This window comes from Sceloporus occidentalis, unplaced genomic scaffold (assembly GCF_023333645.1).
Source record: "Sceloporus occidentalis isolate IW3139 unplaced genomic scaffold, rSceOcc1.0.p SCAF_122, whole genome shotgun sequence".
NCBI lineage: Eukaryota > Metazoa > Chordata > Lepidosauria > Squamata > Phrynosomatidae > Sceloporus > Sceloporus occidentalis.
This window is the reverse complement of record NW_028317102.1, coordinates 2,247,611-2,271,949: the sequence shown is the minus strand read 5'-3', so window position 1 is coordinate 2,271,949 and position 24,339 is coordinate 2,247,611. Positions and strand designations below refer to the sequence as shown.

Here is a 24,339-nt window from a genome sequence, read left to right as displayed (position 1 = left end):
TTAACCCGATATATACAGTATATTAATTCGATATATACAGTATATTAACCCGATATACAAGATATTAACCCGATATACAGTATATTAACCCGATATATACAGTATATTAACCCGATATACAGTATATTAACCCGATATACAGTATATTAACATGATATATACAGTATATTCATCCGATATACAGTATATTAACCGATATATACAGTATATTAACCCGATATACAGTATATTAATCCAATATACAGTATATTAACCCGATATACAGTATATTAACCCGATATATACAGTATATTAACCCGATATACAGTATATTAATGTCATATACAGTATATTAACCCGATATACAGTATATTAATCCGATATACAGTATATTAATCCAATATATACAGTATATTAACCCGATATACAGTATATTAATCCAATATATACAGTATATTAACCCGATATATACAGTATGTTAACCCGATATACAGTATATTAATCCGATATATAGAGTATATTAACCCGATATACAGTATATTAACCCGATATATACAGTATATTAACCCGATATACAGTATATTAATCCAATATATACAGTATATTTATCCGATATACAGTATATTAATCCGATATATACAGTATATTAACCCGATATACAGTATATTAACCCGATATATACAGTATATAAACCCGATATACAGTATATTAATCCGATATACACTATATTAACCTGATATATACAGTATATTAACCCGATATACAGTATATTAATCCGATATACAGTATATTAATCCGATATACAGTATATTAACCCGATATATACAGTATATTAACCCGATATACAGTATATTAATCCAATATATACAGTATATTAATCCGATATACAGTATATTAATCCAATATATACAGTATATTAATCCGATATACAGTATATTAACCCGATATACAGTATATTAATCCAATATATAGTATATTAACCCGATATACAGTATATTAATCCAATATACAGTACATTAACCCGATATATACAGTATATTAACCCGATATACAGTATATTAATCCAATATATACAGTATATTAACCCGATATACAGTATATTAACCCGATATATACAGTATATTAACCCGATATACAGTATATTAATCCGATATACAGTATATTAACCCGATATATACAGTATATTAAACCGATATACAGTATATTTATCCGATATACAGTATATTAATCCGATATATACAGTATATTAACCCGATATACAGTATATTAACCCGATATATACAGTATATTAATCCGATATACAGTATATTAATCCGATATATACAGTATATTAATCCCATCGCGTTCATCTTAGATTTCTCTCACTGCGTCATTAAAATAAGGGGAAGAGCTCAGCCTGCCGTAAATACTTAATCTTCAATGTCTTCAGGTAATTAGTGTCAGTTTAGGGCTAATACAGCTTCTCGGATAACCTCCTGGGACACCCCGGGACAGACAACTCCTTCTCCATTCCACCAGGGGGTAATCACATCGTACATGCCCAAAATATATTTAATGGGACAGTGAAATCACCCTTTATGAACCGTCATTGTATAAAGGCACCTATGTGTTTTAAAGTACAGTTTGTAGAAATAAGCCAAAAAAATTATGATTTTAAGATTTGTATATATTTTTTTTGGGGGGGGGGGCGATGTGAGATATACATTTGCTGATTTTTTTTGGAGCACCAACTGAAACTTCTGCACAGGTTTTCCAAGCAGAAAACTCCTAAAGAAGTAGCCACAAATCATCTTATTTAATAAAATACTACGTTCAGTCGCTATCGCCCTTTCCCCAAAGTACTAAACGGGACCACAAGACATGGAACGTTTCCACCGAACAAGCCGAAGAAAGCTCCGCTGGTCTGTTTAAGGCGAGAGGACGATCCATCAGAAACAAATCCATTCTAATATAACATGGCTGTGCTTTATATTAAAACACGGGGCCAATGCCGCTCGCTCTTTATAACCGTTCATCAAGTAGTCTTTAGTTTCTCATATGAAGCCCCGTTGCCAAGGCTTAGTTAGCGGGACTCCAATCTTATATGATGACTTCATGTTTGGTTCGGAGTTCAGCGTTGGTGGCCGGCTGCCAGCGAAATATCTGTAGACGCTTCCCCCTCCATCTTCTGTGTGACCTGTCTGGCTTTCGACTCGGAGAACAGTACAATACAAAATATTCTTCCACTGCTTCTGGCACCAATATTTCTTCCTTTTAACCCATTCCGTGCAAATGATCTGCCTCAGTACTCAATGGTTAATGGAATACATTTTGAAATAAACTACATATATCCTCCTGATAAAGATTTAAATATATCCCTTTTTTGTGTCAGTTAGTAACTTTCAATAGTTTCCATAAGATGCAAGGTTTGATTGGCATTTGCAAAATAAGATAAAAAGGTTAGAGTTCAATGTTTTCATGACATTACTGCTCAGGGCCAGCCCAAGACAAAATGCCGCATGGGGAGAAGTTTAAAATGCCGCCCCCCCCCATTATCTACCCTTCCTCTCCCTGCCGCCCCCCCCCATTATCTACCCTTCCTCTCCCCCCCCCCCCGTACTTACCTTTCAGCAGTCCTGCGGTGAGTCTCCCTGCTCGGTCTCGGTGCCGGCTTGTAATGCTGAGCGCCGGAAATGACGTCATCTTCCGGCGCTCAACATTACAAGCCGGCACCGAGACCGAGCTAGAGGGCTCGCAGAGGAGAGAGTGAGGGGTGCCGAGCGGGTACTGACAACTTGGTAAGATAAAACCACTCGGCGCCCCTCTCTCTCTTCTCGGCTTTAAAAAAAAAAGGGCTTGGGGGGGCAAAGTGCCACCTCTTCAAAAGTGCCGCCTGAAGCGGTGGTTGCCCCACTGGGCTCCATTGTCGGGCCGGCCCTGTTACTGCTGCAGTGATGTAACAAATACATTTGTATTAAATATATTATTATTTGTTATATATATGAAATTTATTTACTTTTAATTATATTTAAAAATTATATATATTTATTTATTTGGTTTTAGATTTTATTTATTTATTTATTTATTTATTATAAAGTTTTAATTCAATCTAAAGTAGTAACAATAAATAAAAACCAGATGCTTCAGAAAACTGGAATATAAAAAATATATATATATATTGGGAAAGATGTAAACTTTGCTGTTGGAACAGTGTGTGTTCCTTTTAGAAAGCACACAAAACTTTTATGAAAAACACACAAAACCATAGTTTCAGACCATAAATATTTTTTTGTTTGCTTAATTATTTTTTTAGACTAAAGAGAGAATCAATATTTGGTCTGTGAGCTTAGAAAGCCACTCATATTGTCATGGTATAGTTGAGTGCCACTCACTACTCACCAGCTACATTGAGTTTATTGCTTTATGGCTGGACTTAAATGGTCCTTGGTTAGTCCTCTCCCCAAAGACCTTTTTTAAGGACTTTATTGATGTTTAGTAATCAGATCCAAAGAAAGCAGCTTGTAACTTCTAAAGTACAGGCTATTTTATTAAAATCCCAAGTTGGATAGCTTATTAAAAAAAAAGTTTTAAAAGAAGTTGTTTTCAATCACTAAGAAAGTTATTTACAATGTTTAGTGGCATTTTAATGGGATTTATGCAAAAAGCAGTAAAACAAAACCACTATATTTTATGAAAACAAACACTGTTCTCCCAAGGTCACCCTGCCTCAGGACAGCTCATTCACGTGACCTTCTCAGCTACAGATATTAGAAAATAATGTACATGCGTTAAAAATGTAAAGAACGCACATAACCATGATAAAGCCCAGATCAAAATCTAGAGTCCTAATTCCCGCCCAGGATAATGGCCGGCTATGATAGGCTTGGTAAGGATGGAATTGGACTCCAGCTGTTCAGCTATTGTTATTACGAATCAGATATAAAACAGACGCAGAAGTTGAAAAGGAACGAGATTCACAAGGGACAAGATTTAATAGAGTGTTGAAGCTCCAAAAATATAAGATTATATGATTATGTCAGTTTCTGAACTTATACGATGAATATAACCAGTTCCACATCAAAAGGTAAGACATTGTATCAAGATATTTCACAACCCAACAAAGGAAGAGACAATTCTGTCTGTTCCACCTAAAAACACTTTTGAACACGGAGTACCATTAACAAATGTTACTTAACAGTTCGGTATATTGGGAAATGAGGTTCAAAAATGCATATGGGGATGTTGAGGATCACAGTAGGGAGTAGGTGTCAGGAAAAATATTTCGACGGATGGGAGGAACGAACACGGAGGCAACAGATGCTACATATTATTTTTGGGAGATAATAACACTGTAAAGGTGGTTAAAAATAAATGAGGTATCTTGATATTCGTATGCCAGAAGGTAGGAGGGCAAATACCATCTGGACTACTTTAATGTGAGAATAAAAATGGTCTTGTGTTTTAAAAAGTGCAGTTCCAAATGTGGCCACAAGAGGCATCTGGGATAACTTACAACGTGGGCATTCAGTGGGATCTCCTCCATGTCTGGGATCAGAAGAGTCCACCATAATGGGACACCACAAGCTGAGCCCCACTGACTTTCCACATAAGGAAAGATCTTGCAGTGGTCCATATGTACCAAAATACTAAAGCGGACACAGTAAGAGTGGCAATGGAGGTGTAGGGGTGGTCTGCCCTACTGGCTACCCTAATTTAAAGATTTTGGGCCACTATAGTGTCACAATGGCTTTAGGCAGTAATAACCACTACTAGATCTATTTTGGCCCATGTTTGCTTTAGGAGCCAACGGCAGTTGTCCCCTGGGCCCTGTGTAGTTGTGTTCACGGGGGGGATGTCAGCACACAGTATGAGGGAGATATCACCATGGGTCATGGTGAGGGTTAGAGTGGAACCAAGGAGGCATGTACAACTGGGCTTGGTGGGGCCAAGATGGCAGTATGGATATTGTGCAGTGGGCTCATTGCCATTTATCGTTACAATTTTATTGTTGGTGCCAGCCAAGTGGAGGAGATGTCTGGGCCAGCTCGGCTCCGACTTGCGCTTTTCCACTCTCTTTGAGCCAAGCCCAAATTAGACTCTGGCCCAAGTCCTGGCCGAGCGTGGCAACGACTGCAGAAGCACCAGCCGAGGCCAAACTTTTTCAATTGCCTCCTCCATGCCCAGCCATTCCTTGATACTTTCTGTACTCTTTATTAGTTTGTTTTCATTAAAGGGCCAGTCTGCGAAGAAAACATGGAAGCCTATGGGATTGAAATGTGCTTTTTGGGCTCAAATATTTCTAAAATTAGAAGCAGGCTGTGGCCACGACCCTTCAGGCAAATAAATAAGCCATCTGCCTGCGGTCAGCAAAATGCTTGCTTCAGCTCCATGGATTAAGCAGTAACAGTAACGTTATTAAAAAACTAAAGCAAAAGACCGAGAGAAACATGAATTAAATCGGGATTCCTTTGAATAAATATATTTTGGAAAAAAGATGCCAAAAAAAAGTTTTGTATTCATCACAGTTGTCAAGTTCCCTTTAATTTGATTAGAATTGTGCAAGGAAGTAAAATGGGAAGTTCTTATGATTGAAGATTATGGTTACTTGTAGACATCTGTTCAAAAGCTGAGTCCCCGCAATAGAATTTCAAGTTCATAAAACAATCGTTCCTTATTTCCATGCAACTAATCTCTTGGCTTTGGATAACAGACACGGTAAGCATTCTACGAAGATCAGTAAAATGATAAATGAAGATTAGTTTTAAAGGGAAAAAAATGTCTCTTGTGCAGTTTTAAGACAAAGTAGATCTTGTTTCAGCAAAACAGAGAAAATTGGATTTAAGGTTTAAAGAAGGGACCAGAGGTTTTCTGGATCGAATTACAGGGATGCAGATTTTCATCGGTTTTGGGCAAAAATTCAAATGAACACGTTAATGATTTTTTTTCCCCCAGTTCAAACCAACTTAAAGTAACCGTTCAATATTTAAAATTATATTGTTTAACTTAAAGGAAAAGTCCTATGGAAAATCTACTTGATTATAAACCCCAGCACTGTATACAGTAATATACCCCCCAGCACTGTATACAGTAATATAACCCCCCAGCACTGTATACAGTAATATACCCCCCAGCACTGTATACAGTAATATAACCCCCCAGCACTGTATACAGTAATATACCCCCCAGCACTGTATACAGTAATATACCCCCCAGCACTGTATACAGTAATATACCCCCCAGCACTGTATACAGTAATATACCCCGGCGCTGTATACAGTAATATAACCCCCAGCGCTGTATACAGTAATATAACCCCCAGCGCTGTATACAGTAATATAACCCCCCAGCACTGTATACAGTAATATACCCCCCCAGCACTGTATAGAGTAATATACCCCGGCGCTGTATACAGTAATATACCCCCCAGCACTGTATACAGTAATATAACCCCCCAGCACTGTATACAGTAATATACCCCCCAGCACTGTATACAGTAATATAACCCCCCAGCACTGTATACAGTAATATACCCCCCAGCACTGTATACAGTAATATACCCCCCAGCACTGTATACAGTAATATACCCCCCAGCACTGTATACAGTAATATACCCCGGCGCTGTATACAGTAATATAACCCCCAGCGCTGTATACAGTAATATAACCCCCAGCGCTGTATACAGTAATATAACCCCCCAGCACTGTATACAGTAATATACCCCCCCAGCACTGTATAGAGTAATATACCCCGGCGCTGTATACAGTAATATACCCCCCAGCACTGTATACAGTAATATAACCCCCCAGCACTGTATACAGTAATACAACCCCCCAGCGCTGTATACAGTAATATAACCCCCAGCGCTGTATACAGTAATATAACCCCCAGCACTGTATAGAGTAATATACCCCCCAGCACTGTATACAGTAATATAACCCCCGGCGCTGTATACAGTAATAACCCCCAGTGCTGTATACAGTAATGTAACCTCCCAGTGCTGTATACAGTAATAACCCCCCAGCGCTGTATACAGTAAAATAACCCCCCAGGGCTGTATATATAGTAATAAAACCCACAAGCACTGTATACAGTAATAACCCCCAGTGCTGTATACAGTAATATAACCTCCCAGTGCTGTATACAGTAATATAACCCCCCAGCACTGTATACAGTAATACAACCCCCTAGTGCTGTATGCAGTAATATAACCTCACAGAGGCATGTTGGCATGCTGGTCGGCATAGACAGAAACCTGGTTTCCCGGCTGAAACCCCACACTGAGCTGAGGCTTTATGGCAATGCTAATGAAGTTGGTTCCTCCATAGACTTCCATTAGTCAGAGAGTCTGGGTGGGTGATTAAGACTGAGCCATTCTATTGTTCCCCACAGGCAGTATGATAAGGAGTCGGGTGTTTCGTAGATCGGGGATTAGATAACAGAGCGAGAATCATACAAATGGCTGATATGCAGCTGCCTAAAAACATTATATTATGGGGCAAAAACTAGAATGTATTTTTTTTAAGGAAACAGCCCAATATGTTTAAAACTTTTAACCTGATACTAGATACAAAATATATTAGCAGTTTCCCCTTTAAATACAGCTTTACTTTAATTAATTTGGTGTATTATTTACAAATAGATTGATCTTTTTCACACTGGTAAAGCTGTGATTCATTGGGGAAGTGAGTCTTAGTTTCTGACTCATTGGACTTTGTCTTAAAAATTGTACAGAAGCCAATTTATAGCGTAAGATCTGAGAGGAAGCTGACACGTGTCACATGATTAATACGAAGACCACAATTTTTTCTTTAAAAAGTGTACTTTTTGCCAGTATCGCGGTAATAGTAAAGTTTAAACCAAAGATGCAGACGTTGTGGAAAACCTACCTCGCCGGGACCCCAGTTGCTTTCCACGTTAGGAAGTCGGGAAGATCAAAGAATTGTCCAGATTTATCCCAACACTCTTTGCGCAAATTCTTTTAAAAAAGGGAAAAAAAATCTTCAATAAAAACTCCAGAACATAGACAATCCAAAAAACTTTTATCATCACGTTAGATGTATCAATTTCTAACATTTTTAATAAATATCCAGAAAATATTGGATTTTAATATTTTGCGGATGAGAAAAATGTACATTTTCTGGGTAAAGTTAAAAAAAAGTATGAATCGGCATAAAGTCAATTATAGAACCAGAGACATCTGTTACTTGGGATTTAATCCAATACCATTGGGGTTCCATTTTATTTTTCCTCAAACCTTAAAATAATAAATAAATAAAATAAAAATAAAAAATTAGAAAAAATAATTCAAAATAATAAAAATAAATAAATAAAAACATAAAAGGGTTTGTTGGTGAGGTACGGGCACAAAGCTGGTGTGAGAAAACATAGAATTTGATGGCAGGCCTCGTTTCAGATTCAGGAGCCGTATGTCTATCCCATGCATGTTTAATACCCTCGCTGTATTACCCTCTGCCACTTCTGCTGGGAGGCTGTTCCACTTATCCACCACCATCTCAGTAAAGAAAAACTTCTGTACATAAGCCTCTAGTTTTAGATCTGGTTGTAACAGTTTTCTTCCTTTGATAAAATAAACCTTAAATGTTTCTATCCAAAAATAAATTAAATAGGGAAAGTTTCCATTTGTGAAATAGACTGAATTATTATTGTTATACGCGTTGTCATTGTGTCAACATCGTTGGGTTTATGCTACACAAGTTCTGGGGTTGTCCACCGGCAACCTCAAGGTATCCTTCAGTGTAGGGTGTTCTACCCCTCCGGTCCATGTTCTTACCGTAATCTCTTTGTAGTTACACGTGTACTGAGAACCGAAACCTCCAAGGGGGGGGGGGGCAGTTTCTATTTATTCCTTCCGCTGACATCTCAGCACAACTTTAATGTGAGACGACCTTACATCTCACTGATGACCTTCCATCTCTGGGTCCCCCCCTGTAACGCTGAACTCCAAACAACAGGAGCTGATGTTTGCCAATAGTGCCGATCACAATACGTGTCTTTTAGTTATTAAAAAAAATTAATATTGCCGTATCGGCCTAAGAAAAAAATGACGATTTTAGTAGGAAATTCTGAAGAAGTAACCTCTGAGGTTCTGAAGATGTGTGTAACCTCACATGTTTTCTCTGTTGGCCCAATAAAAGGTATCGGCTTCAGCTGAAGACTCCGTCGGCTTTATTACAAGTTATAAAAGAAACAGAACTCCAGCCTCAAAATTTTATGGAATTCTCCTTATCCTTGGAATAAAGAGCTGCCAATTTTGGAGTACCCAAGGGGGTTAAAGCAATACATTTTTACATTACTGACAGGGTCGTAGTTGGGTGGAACAGCCTCCCAGCAGAAGTGGTAGAGGGTAATACAGAGAGGGTATTAAACATGCATGGGATAGACATACGGCTCCTGAATCTAAGACGAGACCAACGACTGATTAAGGTTTGAGTCTTTACAGCAGAAGAGACTGGCGGCTAGACGGGGGCCGAACAGGGCCGATCTTCCGGCAGATTCTATGTTTCTAGATGATGCAAAAAGTAATGGAAGATGCAGAGATTGAAGCAATAATTTGGTAGTGGTCGAGAGGCATTAAAAATAAGAAGACGTAGACGCTGCTTTATTTAGTTTTAAAAGAAGGTTTTATTAGGCGAGCAGGTGGAACATCATCTTTAAAAGACGCAAATGTATCTATAGTAACCAATAAAAAGTCTGGCGCAGGGTCTTTAAATTTTAAAGAAGTCAGACATATGGGGGGGGGGGACTGCAGTGGATACTAACTGCGGCCACGTCTTAAAGAAATAATCATTTTAGATGGAAACACCCCGTTATCAGGAGGCCTGACAGCTTCGAGCTTTCCGAGTGATGGAACTGCTGCTAGATATTGAAATTTTTATATATGACTCCACGTCAGCCAAACGGGAGATAGAAGGACTTTATCGGCTGCTACGAGGAGTCCTAAACACACGGCTATTCTTTGTCTAACAAAAATACCCCATTGTGGACGTGTGGGGGGGTAGGGGGGTTTATCTTAATAAATAATTATGTGACGGTCTTACGAATGAGACGTCTATTATTTCGGAGATAAGCCGGCCTGAGAAACATAATTAGAGATTCTTACAAATGCTTTGGTTGTTATTAACGGTCGGGGCGCTTCCTCCGCTCCTTGGCCAAGGAGACTTTTAGTAGAATAGGGAGGACGAGTTACCCAAAGGGACATTTATTAAACGCTAGAATGATACAATGTTGCCGTCTCTTTTGTTAACATTTTTGCGGGTGATGTTAATAATATATAGACAGGATCTGCTGAAGTGACAGTTCCGGTTTGAAGGGACCCTCCAGCCATCATCCGCACTTTAGCTGCATGGTCCCTTTAAATCTGGGTGGTGGGTCCCTTGCAGATTTATGGGGGGGATTCTGCATGTGCCCCTTTCCACACCACCCCCCCCTAGCTATCTTCCATGCGTGTTTGGCTGAACGCATCTCCTTGCAGTCAACCCTCAGATCTTCCTTAAAGAAAGCCGCAGATAAGGGTCTATTGACAAAAGAGGGAGCTGCAGCTTCTCCCTAAGGAATGTATCTTTTCTTTTTTTTTAAATGCATATTAAAGCACTCATAAAGCACAATAAGCAGCTTTCTTCTTTAGTGGGGGTGTCAAGGATATTAAACTATCACTTTAACAATGTTTCGTAATAGGGTGTGCCTATAGACGAGCAGGGGCTATAGTTGGGGTCAGGGGCGCTTATCTTACGCCCTCACGAGTTAGTGATGTCATAACCAAGTTTGTAACTTTACATGGTGAGGCGGCCACATGGGAGCTATGATTGAGGCCTGCCACTGTATCAATTTCTCAGCTCATTAGGCCGAGTAGATGATCTCCTCGACCGGCCCAAAACAAGCGGGGCTGCCCATCAGACCGGAGGGATACTGCCCGAAATCAGGTCTGTCTTGCAGAAAACCAGACACTTGGGAGCTATTGGGAGGTGTTTGCAAAGCCTTGGAGGCCTTTGTGGCGTCGCTACTACATGGTCTCACGCGCAGAAGTTGGGGGCTATGAGCCATCTACATTTTATAAGTCCTGATATGTAAAAACGTCTGTATTTTGGGATCCTTCTCCGCCATTTTCTCCCGTTATTTCCTTTACACCCTTCATCAGGATTCCTCTGCTTATAAAAGGGGCAAATACCGATTCCACTTAGTAACGCTAAAGTACCACTAAAATGTTTTTCTATATCCCAAATAACCAATTACGAGATAAGATATTCATACCAATACCAACGTTATGTTGAGTAAAGGTGATGGAAAACCCTTCCGCTTAACATTAATGGGGTAGTAGAAGCATTATTAATCACTCATCTACAGACGCCAGAAGGCTTGTTTTTACCTCAGAAATCTCCTGGTGCTGCCACAACCACAAGGGATTCTGGGTAGGCGCATGCAAATAAGGCCAACAATGATCACCTTTTGCCTCTATATCCACTATAAGATATTCATGAAACCTTTGTGGGTCGGCAATACGCGGATACAAAATTACTTTATTCACCTCCCTGGATCCTTTAAGAGAATTCTTTGTTGTTTTAGGAGGCAAGGGGTTAACCGAACCGTACATAAACACAACTTTTACAGCCATTGGCAATAAAATGAACCCGAGTGCCAGCGTATAATATAATATATGTTTACTCTGCAAAAGGGAGCTTCATGCGATAAATCACTCGAGCATTCAGGGAAAACTGATTTATTCCAGCTAAGTAATGCGGGGAGAAAATGGAGTCAGACAATTGATATCCACCCTCCGAGAGAGAAAAAAACGGCGTTAATTATGGGCCATTAACATGAACCTGTCAGGGTTGGCTTCAGGAAGTGATTACCGGTGACCTTAACCTGTCTGCACCTCGTACTAACTACACGCTCCATGCTTTCTTTTTAAAAAAAGGAGATTGTAAGCAGTTTAGGGGTAAAATAAACTATTTTACATTTGGCCTTCATTAAGGACCACGGCTGGAGGAATAAAAAAACCAAAGGCGCCAGCGGAAAGCTAAAAAAAAAAATCCGGGGAAAAAAAGCACCGGTTCGGTCAACACGGAATAACTAGCAGCCTTATTTATACGAACAATTATTATTATTTATTGACTTATGTAGCATAGAATCTGCCGGCCCCATTCGGCCCCCGTCTAGTCTGCCAGTTTCTCCTGCTGTAAAGACTTAAACCTTAATCAGTCGTTGGTCTCGTCTTAGATTCAGGAGCCGTATGTCTATCCCATGCATGTTTAATACCCTCGCTGTATTACCCTCTACCACCTCTGCTGGGAGGCTGTTCAATTTATATACCACCCACTATAGTAATGAATTCCCTTTATGCAAAGAATTATTCAAACTAATTAATTTCAAAAGTTGAGTCCAGACCAATTATTAAATTACTTGTTTGCAGACAAAGTTATAATTGTTACATTTTAAAATTAATTATATATATTATTATTACGTAATAATTTATAAAAAAAATACTCAACTGGTTAGTCATTTTTCTAAAATGTTCTAAACTGGGAAATACTGGGAAGTTAGAGATGAATCTACTCACTTCCTTTAACCAGAGAAGTTTAGGAGGCTGCATTTCCACCGACATCACGCCTCCGACATAATCCAACACTTTGTGTCTCGTGCCGTTAATCCGATTCACCTGGGATCCGGCACGATGGTCCATCCACATTATCACGTTTCTACGGTGATCACCTTAACATAGACATTATTACCAAGAAATATATATACTTTTCTTTGTATTATATACAGTAATATAACCCCCAGCGCTGTATACAGTAATATAACCCCCCAGCGCTGTATACAGTAATATAACTCCCCAGTGCTGTATACAGTAATATAACCCCCCAGCGCTGTATACAGTAATATAACCCCAGCGCTGTATACAATAATATAACCCCCAGCGCTGTATACAGTAATATAACCCCCAGCGCTGTATACAGTAATATAACCCCCCAGCGCTGTATACAGTAATACCACCCAGTGCTGTATACAGTAATATAACCCCCAGCGCTGTATACAGTAATATAAACCCCCCAGCGCTGTATACAGTACTAACACCCAGTGCTGTATACAGTAATATAACCCCCAGTGCTGTATACAGTAATATAACCCCCAGCGCTGTATACAGTAATATAAACCCCCCAGCGCTATATACAGTAATATAACCCCCAGCACTGTATACAGTAATATAACCCCCCAGCGCTGTATACAGTAATATAACCCCCCAGCGCTGTATACAGTAATAACCCCCCAGTGCTGTATACAGTAATATAACCCCCAGCACTGTATACAGTAATATAACCCCCAGCGCTGTATACAGTAATATAACCCCCCAGCACTGTATACAGTAATATAACCCCCCCAGCGCTGTATACAGTAATATAACCCCCAGCGCTGTATACAGTAATATGACCCCCAGCTCTGTATACAGTAATGTCGGTCGGTGACAAAACCTGCGCCCCCCCATAAACTCCCTTTTTCTGCAGACTTGGAGGCCACAGATTTTTATTTTTTATGGCAATGCTAATAAAAAAGTCATAGACTTGATGAGTCCAACAGGATGATTTAGACTGAGCCATTCTATTGTTTAGTAGGCAGTATGATGAGGAGATCCACTTCTGTGACTCGGGGACTTTCTGTATTTCCCGTGATCTCCCATATTGTCAGCTAAGTGTACGCGTGTGCGGCCCTAACGATGCCCTGCATTTTGTCCCACGGAATCTTAATGCTCTTCTGACCACGCCATGTATCCGCGGTCAGGCTGTATGTACCATATTCCATCGCTCTGTCACTGTCACATGTATAATGCATTACAGAAGCAAAAAGCCCTGAAATGGGAATCTTACGTTCCCTTAATGGATAATAGAACGCTTTGTTTTCTAGAACAGCTGATGTCATTTTTTAGCAATATTGTATATAAATTAAGAGCGCTGGTATAGATTTCTCCATAAGTACAGTATTGATTCAGGCATTATAAGGGCATAACGTTATTAAATAATTGACAAAATTGTACGCCGTCGTAAACAACTCAGGATTAAAGGTCACCAGCATGTCAGTGGAATTCGCCAGAATTAATTATATCCTGCTGGAATTTATATTCCCTTTTTTTTTTTTTTTCTTTTTTTTTGGGAACTAAACAACAAAAAAAATACAGTAAATGTAAACATTAAAAAAAATAATGTATTCAAGCTAGTGAGCTATATGAATAATTGATTCCATCCCGTGGTTACGTTTTTTTTTGGTTTTTTTTTAATATTAGCAGCATTTAAGATATTCTAGTTAGACCTTCAAAAACAAAGGTTGGTTAATTTTGTGGATTTTTGTGACAAAGAATTTTATAGCGTAACACAAATAATTGTCCCAAATAACCGGACAGAGGGTCACGAACATTACGTGATAATATAATAAAAATTGTATGCAATTTTATACATTTTTTGACTGATTTCTATAGCTAACAAAGTATCGTACTATGTTTTAAATAAATTACGGTATATTTTTTTTCCCTAGTTGCCTTCAGAGCAAAAAAAAAACATTAATCAAAAAAAAAAGTGGGACACCTGTATTGTGGCGTTTAGGATCTAGGATGTAGGATTGGTGGGGCCAGGACCACCTGCCCACCTTACTAGAAGATCCACCTTGTGGTGCTTAGCGGCAGAGCGTTGCGGGGAGGTCACATGGAAGTTGCAGCACAGACAACCATCGATAATACAGCTCCTTGGCTGGCAGGTCAGGGAAGATCACGGCCCATGTTCCCCGCTGCCCACAAGGTTGGCCGTGGCCAGAAAACACCGCGGGGTTCACCATAACACCTCGCAGTGCTCCCCATCCTCGCAACTGACGCTGAGCCAGTTTATGTTACTAAAATGATTTCTTATGAGATTTATGTTACCTTCAGCATTTACCGCTAGCGGCCGGAACTGTTTATCCAACACCACGAGGGAGCACGTCGCATCAAAACCCAGTCCTCGAATGTGTCCGCTTCCTGCAAATTGGGCAACTTTCTGTACCAAAAAAAATATGTATTTAAAGTTATCATAAACCATATATGCATGCTCTTAAATATATATAAATTGACCAGATTTCTAAAAAGAAATTAAAGGCTATTACCGTATGTGATATTATATGATTCCAACAAATTACCGGCAAAGAAAGAAAAGTATTTGATAGAATAAAAAAGGGGATAATGCAGGTCCCTCTTCTCCTTCTTGTCATTTTAAATTGTCTTTTTTTTTGTACTAACATTTTAAAAAAACTGGGCTAAACAGCAAAAAAACAACATAAACCATCGCCTGTTCTCGTTAACAATTTTTTTTTTAAAGGTCTGGGTGGAGATTAGGGTATAGAAATAAATAAAAAAAAATGGAGAATAAAAATATTAATTAACAGAAAGAAGAAGGGACCTCATAGGTAGACGGACAAATCCGACAATGGCGGATATATAAATAGGCATCCCTTTGGAATCGAAGAACGAACATCGGGTTCTGCACTCGTATACGTACAAACTGTCTCGCTTCAACAAAGTGCACTCATTAAAAATGTAACAGAACAATCGATAGCGCGTGTATGGCGAGCCGTCCTGTGTACTGGAGAGGCGATGAATTATTTAATGACGGATTTCCTAAAGGGATGCAGAATCTTTGTGCTTATTTTCATATTTCTTCCTTATCGATATTAAGTATTGTGACAGATCAGGGTTTGGCAAGATGCAGCCCCGTCGTTGGTCCGGGGCAATAACTCGCCCAAGCGATGGTGGGCATCATCGTCCAAGCAGCTGAGGGTCACAGTTGAGCTCTTTATAGGAAAACTTGAAACGTTAAAGGGACCGTTTAATGTCACTGATACCCCATTTGTATAAAAAGTTACCCCCCCTGGTGAACATTGAGAAACATTTTGTTTTATACTCCATTGCTTTCTGCTCAAAAATATATAACTTTTCATATTTCATTTTTAATTTTTTCTCAACCCAATATCTCACGTAAAACTCTATAAAACTGAATGTAATTCTTCTTAAGTTATCATGCAAGGGTTAATATTATAGTCATACAGCTACATTAAAAAATAAATACATTTTACATTAAAAAATGTAAAAAATATAGAAAAAAAGAACTCAAATGCCATGCACATATTAAGACTTAATTTTCACTAATTGCCTTTAACTCATTTGTTACTCGATATGATGGCGCTGTATAAATCAATAAATAATAATAATGATGACAATAGTAATATTTAAGAGTGTTACCTTGGTAACGTGGCAACAAGCCGCCCAGACGTCACTAGATGATTGCTCATAGTGGTCGGCATGAGGTTCCCAAATTTGTATTGGTTCTTCTGCCTGGTGCACCACGGTCCCAAATTGGTCGACCAAAGCCGCACGCGCGCTACCCGTCCCCACATCTATACCCACGTAGTAAGAGACTTCTTCCTCTTTTCCACTCTGCATTCTCTGTCAACCTACACAAAACACAAAGGAAATGGATTTCACAACCAATTGCCGCTGAAAAGTTTTATACCAAGTCATTTCTCATTTATTTGAATAATTTATCGTTTATTTTGGCTGGGCAGCAGTAGAAAAAAAGAAAAAATAAAGAATAATCTTATTTACTTGGGCGTTATAAGCAACGTCTGGAAATGGTAATTTCATATAAAAAGAACACTGACTCATCCCATAAAATTTTCCCATGGATGGGATCTGATGTATATATATATATATATATATATATATATATGTATAGTTATATTGCTATATTGTTATATCTGTTGTTTTAACTAGCATGTATTAATCATGTCATAATCATGTATTAAAAAAATAATGCATTTAATGTTATCATAAACCTATATATATATATATATATATTTAAATTAAGGGACATTTTTGTTAATTAATATACAATTCTTACATTTAGGGGTGTGGTTAGCTCAACTCAATATTTAAATAAGTAATTATTCTGCACCGTTGGTCCCGTCTCAGATTCAGAAGCCATATTTAAATTCCCGTACTGTATTAGCCTCTACCACTTATGCTAGGAAGCTGTTCCACGTATCTACCACCCTCTCAGTAAGGTAGAACGTCCTTACACACATTCACTTTTCCTATTTAAAAAAAAAAATCTGATGCACCCATATTTACAAATCCAGCACTTTTTACCCAGATAAAACAACGTGGCGTTTACTATTCATGTTTTTGTAACGATAAAGAAGTGCATTCGGGGGATACAGTATCGGTTCTTCGTACTTCCTTAAGTATTTGCTTTAGTAATTTTTAGAAACAAATTATGAACAAAAATGTCTTAGGCTAGCAAATTTATTTCCACTAAGACACAACAAGGAAATGACTGTTCATCTGTTTGTTAAATTGTTATTTATAGATACCGAATTATTCCCTTTTTGGTGGAAAGGGGTTACAAAATCTACGTCTCAAAATGTCAAAAAGAGAAGGAAACCAACAGTTGTTTTTGTGGATTTTGATTTTTTGGACCCAGAATTCTGGTCCACTGAAAGGGCCACGGTGGAGTTGGGTTCCCAAAGACTCTGTTTTTGGGGGGGCTGTGCCCTCTGGCCACCACCCCACCTTGAAGACTTCAGAGGGTCTCCTCTTGGGGGGTGCCCTTCCATGGTTTCAGCCCCCCCCCCGAAGGAGGAGATTGGGGACCCGGCATCCACTGTGGCCCTACTTTTTGGAGCGCAGGCACACAACACAGTTGGGCAGGACCTCCGCCCCCAGCGCCAGGAGACCTAGTTACGGCTGTGCTATTCCGAGCCCCATACACTGTATTCTAAAATTCTGTAGGATTCTATGACAGTAAAAAAAGCCTCATGTTGACAGTTTCTAAAGCTGGAAGCTTTTCCATGCATGTCTTGGAGACTTATTAATACCCAGGATGTATTTTTACACCGCAAGCCAAATATACTAAGTGTATATACTGCATTAGCGCTGAGTGCTTAAAAAAAAAAAAAACCCCGCTAGTATCCAAACGCATCCATCACCCAGAGCGTGCATTTGAAAATTGGCCAACGTAAAAAGTCTGGATCTATTTTTTATTTTTTTTTAACCCCTTAAGGACAATGGGCGGTCCCACAACCCATTGAAAACAATGCATTTTGAGCCCGTACATGTACGGGCTTTGTCATTAAGGGGTTAAATCAGGATCCTGGGCATAGAGTGCAATTTATAAAAAAAAATAAAAAAATAATCAATTTGGAAATGTACCCTGTCTTTCGTCTTCAGTTTGATTGAAAGCCAGGAGAAAACAGGGCCGGTCGCAGACTTCAAAACAAGCCTCGCTGACCTCCATATAGAGAGACTCTCTGTATAATGAATCTTAATTAAGATGGACCTGTCAGCCTTCCAGAGACGCAATTTTTAAAATGTTAGATTGAAATAAACTGGAAGTGAATATTAATCATTTTTTTCCTGCTCTTTTGCTTGCATGTTAAGTGCATTTTGGGCCACAGGGGTTGTTTAAAGGACACAGAAGATATAATATAATCTCGTCTGCATGCTAAACACCGTCTGATACTGTAGCGATTCAATCAATACGGGCCAGTGCGTTATCGCGTCCATTGTCTTATATCTTTCATCCATCTTGGTGCTAATTTGCATCATTTGTGGAATCTTACTGCGGAGAACGAATGTTTCAATACATTATCTCATCCCTGGTCCGATAAAAGATCTAGACTTTAAAGGGGCACTCTAGCCATCACATGCACTTTAATGTATATGAGGATGGGGTGACCCTGGCACTTTAAGGCCAGCGGCCACCTGATTTTTTTATGCTCAAATAGTGCACGACAGAGCATTTTCAGCTGCTGGAGTGGTAGATTGGGTGAGTATGGGTTGCTGATGGCCAGTGGCCTACAGAACATTTGCCCCAATGCCAGATGGCCAACTCGGGCTGAGTGTCACCTTGAAATTAACCTTTTTTATGCATTTGCCTCCTCTTTATGCATTTGCATGGGTTACCCTGGGAGGTCCCACATCTATGTCTTGTAGGAGATGCATTTGGCTATTACACTGACTTGCGTGAGGTTTAAAGCTAGCCTAATGAGACTTCTGCACACGTGCGCTGAAAGGACTCCTATTGACGTCAATGAGTGCGTTTCCTCCAGTTGGTGGCTGCTTCAAGAAGCCAAAACCGGCATGAATGTTCATACTATATAGTGTTAGTGTTCATACTATGTAAAAAAATGGCTGCTGCTGCTTCCTCTATTTGATTTCAATGGAAGCTGAGCTCCCATTGGTTAAAATGGGAGCCCTGCATGCCCTGTGGAAGAAGCATACTGAGGTATGCTCCCTACTTCCAGTAGATGCAGCTGGGGGAGGAGTTAAATGCGACGGACGTCTAATTTTCTAACTCTAATAACTAATGAATACTTGCACCGATCTGTATGCAGCAAAATGCAATATAGACTCCAATATACATTTAACATGAAAATTGGACCTTTAATTATATTTAATCTTCATACTAAGGGACTGAGAGGGAAGTCAAAAAAGTAGCAATTTCCTCAATTAAATATATTCATAATTTAACATACTTGCCATATTTACATTTTTAAACCTCATTAATTATTATAATAATTATATAATAGGTTTAAGAACGGGTCAAGTTAGTCTGGAAACAGATCTTAACAAACTGCGCTTTGCTAAAGTTGCAACATCTAATAAAAGTACTGGTTTTGGGCCTTTAAATAGATATATTAATATATTAATTAATTAATTGTTAAAAGGAATGATATCTCTTTAATATTCTATCCCAGAGATTAAGGGTCCACCGTTTAAATATATCTCTCTATTTCGCAGAAATAAATCAGGCGACATCTTCTATTTTTGCCTCAATAACAATTTGTCGAAAAATTCGAGCAATGACATTGAGATCTTCATCACTCTCGGCTTTCTCCGTCGGTGAAAGGGTCAAATATGCCTAATTATTATGTCTGCAAAGACGTTCCACGGGGGGGACTAAAATCTACTGACCCCAAGCATTATCTCCTGCAGGAAAAGAGCCAATAAAATATATTAGCACTCAAAATGATTAAATCCGACGGCGCCCTTCTTCCAAGCGCCGGTGACACTGTATGGATAGAAATTAGAAAGATCCAGTCGCTTCTCCGTCTCGACTGTTAATACCACACCCTCTATTAATCATTTTATTATCTTGGACAGCTCTGGTTAAGTAGATATTCCACAGACTTCCTCTTAAAGCGGAACTTCAATCGGTTATTGCTACTAGTATCAGATTCAAAAATACTACTTTTAATTTGCAGAACCTCACCTTCAGCGATGAAATCATGCAATTAAATACTATTAATTATAAAGTCCACCTTCTCTCGTAAACTTGCCCATGCTGTGCGTCGGACCACCGGTCAAATACCCCCGAAGTGCCGAGGACAGAATACCCGCTGTGTAAAACTTTTAAGACCCAAACGGTAACAATACTTTGCACAATGGATTGGCACGATGTTCCGTTCCGAACGTCGGAATGCGCGTGTTGGGTGGTCAAGATGCCTACAATTAATTTTGGCTGGTAGGAGAAGAATGAAAGCCAACGCTCATTAAAGCAATTAAACAGATTGATTTACAGATTGGTCGGGGGGGGGTAAGTTTACTAACTATTTATTTTTCAGTGTTTCTGCCCAAGTTAAAAACAGATTCTGCGAGAAACATGTGCTTTGCTTAGACTGACATAAGTTAACGACTAATGGAGTCCACGGAGTCTCATATTGTTTTCAGATTGGTCTTAGAAACACAGAATGGAGAAGCGCATGCGACCCGGTCACCCAAATCCAGAATGTTTTTTTATTCCACTTGCCATGGAGGACATCGACCCTGTAGTTATCACCACAGAGGGCACGTTTCTGGTATGTGACCTCCTAATAGGTCCTGGCAGGGCAGAGATGTGCGGAGCCCCCAACCGTCCCCGTTTAGCCTTGCATTAAAAAGATGCGCCGTGTCTTTATGACACGGAGCGCCAGGGTGTGACCTCATATCCCGGCTCTCCGTGTCTTAATGGGGGCGCAGCGGTTTGTGGAGGCTGTGCTGAGCTGGCCCGAGTGTAGGGCAGGCTCATACTGGAAGGGGTTAAATTCCGTAGTCGTACTAAAAACACAAATTGTAGGTATACAATTCCTTTTTTTTTTTGCGCTTACCTACCTGGCGTACCTTCTTTTAAGGACTATGACTCCCACCACTATCATCAATGCCCTGGCTGAGAGTGATGGGTGTGAAAGTCAACAAATGCTCATCAGCACTATTTTTTTTGTTCAAGAAAATAAAAAATACATTGTCTGTCGGTGTTTTTTTTTTAATTATTTATAAATTGAGGTATGGAGGGTTTACAGTTGGGTGGGAATGGAGCGGGCACTTGGCAAGAATTAGGCTCTTTTAATAATTTTTGTTACCGTTGTAGCAAGCAGCCGTATTGGAAACATAGTTTTTTGTATTCTAAGAGAAGCCGCGGATCGGTCTGTGACCAATCTGCATCGTCCTCTTATGTTCAGAGGAAGCCAGTGTGGAAGCGTGCATCTTCCCTCTTTAACATACGTCTCTCGTGCATGTGAAACGCGGGTAACATGGCTGTCGGTCGACACAGGAGGCGATGAGCAGCCTCCACTACCCTACGAAAATGTTTTCTCCGCAGCACTGTTAAGAGTACTTTAGCTCTTTTGTTCCGAGTATGTATATGGCATTTAAGGGTTAAAAATTCTTATTCTTGGTAAGTAAACAAAAATGATTTTACTATTTTTTTAAAAAAAATTTAGAATCTAATTTCTGTTATTTACAGTTTTTGGAAACCCACCCGTAAATAAAAATTATCGTAAAATGTAAATTATCGTGAATCAGTTAAGTAGCTGTCGCCGTATCACAAACACTTACTTGCCGGTACAGAAATCTTACTATCTTTAGGAGGCAAAAGTAAGAATGTATCACTGCCTGGGTTCCAGTGTTTGTTCTGAAGACTTGGAGATTTTGCTCTTTTTTTCTGTAAGATTGCCTCTGATTGGTCAATTTTACGAAATCAGCGATTGGCTCTGATTCTCTTTTCCTGCAAACCGAAGTTACTCTATAATCCAGGGTTCTCAAGTTGCATCGGTAAAGAAACAACTTTTTTTTCTTTTTTTTAAAAAAAAAAGCTTACATTTCTTGAAATGCCTAAAAAAAAATAAAAAAATCAGATATATTAATCTACGCTTAGCTTTAACTCTTTTGTTTGTTTTTTTTTATAAAGGGATTTTGAGAACAAACCTGTATTATCTTGTTCGAAACCTGAAAGATTCCTTAAATAAACACAGCAAGAAAACCAGATTTTCACGCTTACACTTAGCGCATTCAGATATCCCGGTCGCAGTACGAGGTTGTTTAATTGTTTAATTAAGCGAAAATGTAAAATCGCGCCCGAAAATTGCTTTGACAACAAAATTTGATGAAACTTGGCAAAGACCCGGCGGAATGATGTTTGTTTTGCAGTTAAACATTATTTAAAATCCGTCATGTGACATATTGTTTGCACGTTATCGAGAGTGGAATCATTACTTGAGAAACAGTGTATGCTGTTAATCACCACCCTAGGGGCAGAGAAAAAAAAAAACAAAAAACCTGAAAATAATAAAATAATTAAAAAAAACTGAAAAGAACCTGTAATTCTAAATTTAATTATCAAAGTACTGAAAATCATTCTACCCCGACTTTCAGTAAAAGGGGCGCACCAGACGTCATATACACTTTAATGCATATAGTAGCTCTGTGCCATTTAAGTGATTGCTCCCTCTTTATGGAGGAATTCCGCAGCACCCCCTCTGTGCTTTTGCCCCCCCAAGCTCCTTGGGTGGCAGAAGGTTTGTACTAAGTCTTGCCACCGTCGTACCTGGGAACTCTCCGGGTTTGACCTGGAGTCTCCAGATAAATCTCTGCTTCCCTAGGTCTCTGGGTCACTCTCCTTTTTCTTCGGGGCAAGGGAATGGTGTATAGCCGAGCCCCCCCCCATCGATTTCCACTCCCAACCCATTTAATGCTATCTGGCGATAGACATAACCTGGCCCAAGACTAGCAGTGCCCTCCCATGGCTATCATACCCCTCATGCGTGGCTATCCCTGCACCCTAATGGAGCCATTTCCCCAGAAGAGGGAGAGCTACAGGTGGAATACTCTGAATTGAACGTTTAACTCTTTTCCAAACCTCTGGGCCATAACTACAACCCTTCTGGATGGTCTTTCTTCAACCGAATCCCTCATCCGTCGCAAGTCGGTTGAAACATTACGTTATACATAGCTCCAAACTGTCCATTTTTCCGCCCAATTTTTGCCCAGTCCTGAGAAGTCTCCAAGCATGGGCCTCGACTTCAAAAGAAAGTCCCACAGTCTCATTAGAAATCAAAGTCCCATAGAATCACCCCTTGGTAAACAAAACCAAGAATTCCGCTGACCCATATTATTTGTAGCGGAATGACCTACGTGGAAATATACATTTTTTTTTCTTCACGGAAAATGAATGATGAATGAACACAGTGTAGCAGCAGCATAATTCACCTTGATTCATAGGAAAACAGACTTAAATATTTACCCAGACCCTTTAAAAAATAAAAGTATTTGAAATATATTTTCCGTGTTATTTTATACAATCGTACATGAAATGATGGAAGACATCAATCATTATCTCCTGAACTCGATAGAGATGGAGATACAAATCGATACAAGTCTGGGAAGAATAAAATGGACCAAAAATGTATCAGCCTTAAAATTGTGAAATAGTTTTACATTATTTGAGGATTTTTCTTGCCATAGTGCTTTTTTTTTTAACCCTTGGGGAATAACAAATCTGATTTCTTCACGCAATGTTATTGGGAGATGTTGGCGAAATATGAAAATTTGTTCCCCTAGGTGTTCCACCGCAAAGTCCGTATTAAAACTAATAAGTAATAATTTAGTAAAATAAAACCCCCTTATTTAAACTATGTGTAGCTTGAGGTTTCTGGTTTTCAGTAAATCTTATTGTTTTGGAGACATATTTAAGTTACACTTAACGTCCAATGCAAAAAAAGTTGCCAAGCTTAGTTTGATGGTCGGGAGTCTTTGTAGTCTTCTGGACACCCTTTGCCCGGAGGTCAGTCGTATCCGAGAAGAAGCTGGAGAGTAGAATTGTGCATTCAGATTCATATTAATTTTAATGAAATTTGACCATTTTTTAAATTTGTACGAATGTCCGAAAAGAAGCCGACCCCCAACTAAACAAACAAAAAATGAAGAGAGAGCCGAGAATTTTAATTTGAATTTCTTTGGGGTTTTTTTCACTCTCATTCACTCAGGCTGTCTAACACTCTCATTCACTCAGGCTGTCTAACACTCTCATTCACTCA

At 39.2% G+C, this 24,339-nt stretch overlaps 1 protein-coding gene across 1 annotated transcript in view; it reads right to left on the bottom strand.

The window, feature by feature from the left end:
- Positions 1-16,432, bottom strand: part of LOC149282153 (FGGY carbohydrate kinase domain-containing protein-like) — a 70,278-nt gene extending 53,846 nt beyond the window's left edge. Inside the window, exons 1-4 of the mRNA XM_089498564.1 lie at positions 16,232-16,432; positions 14,882-14,993; positions 12,533-12,684; positions 7,845-7,933 (exon numbers count right to left, since the gene is read on the bottom strand). Coding sequence (XP_089354690.1) covers positions 7,845-7,933; positions 12,533-12,684; positions 14,882-14,993; positions 16,232-16,432 — 554 coding nt within the window. The remainder of the gene's footprint in view (positions 1-7,844; positions 7,934-12,532; positions 12,685-14,881; positions 14,994-16,231) is intronic.
- Between the last annotated feature and the right edge of the window lie 7,907 nt (positions 16,433-24,339).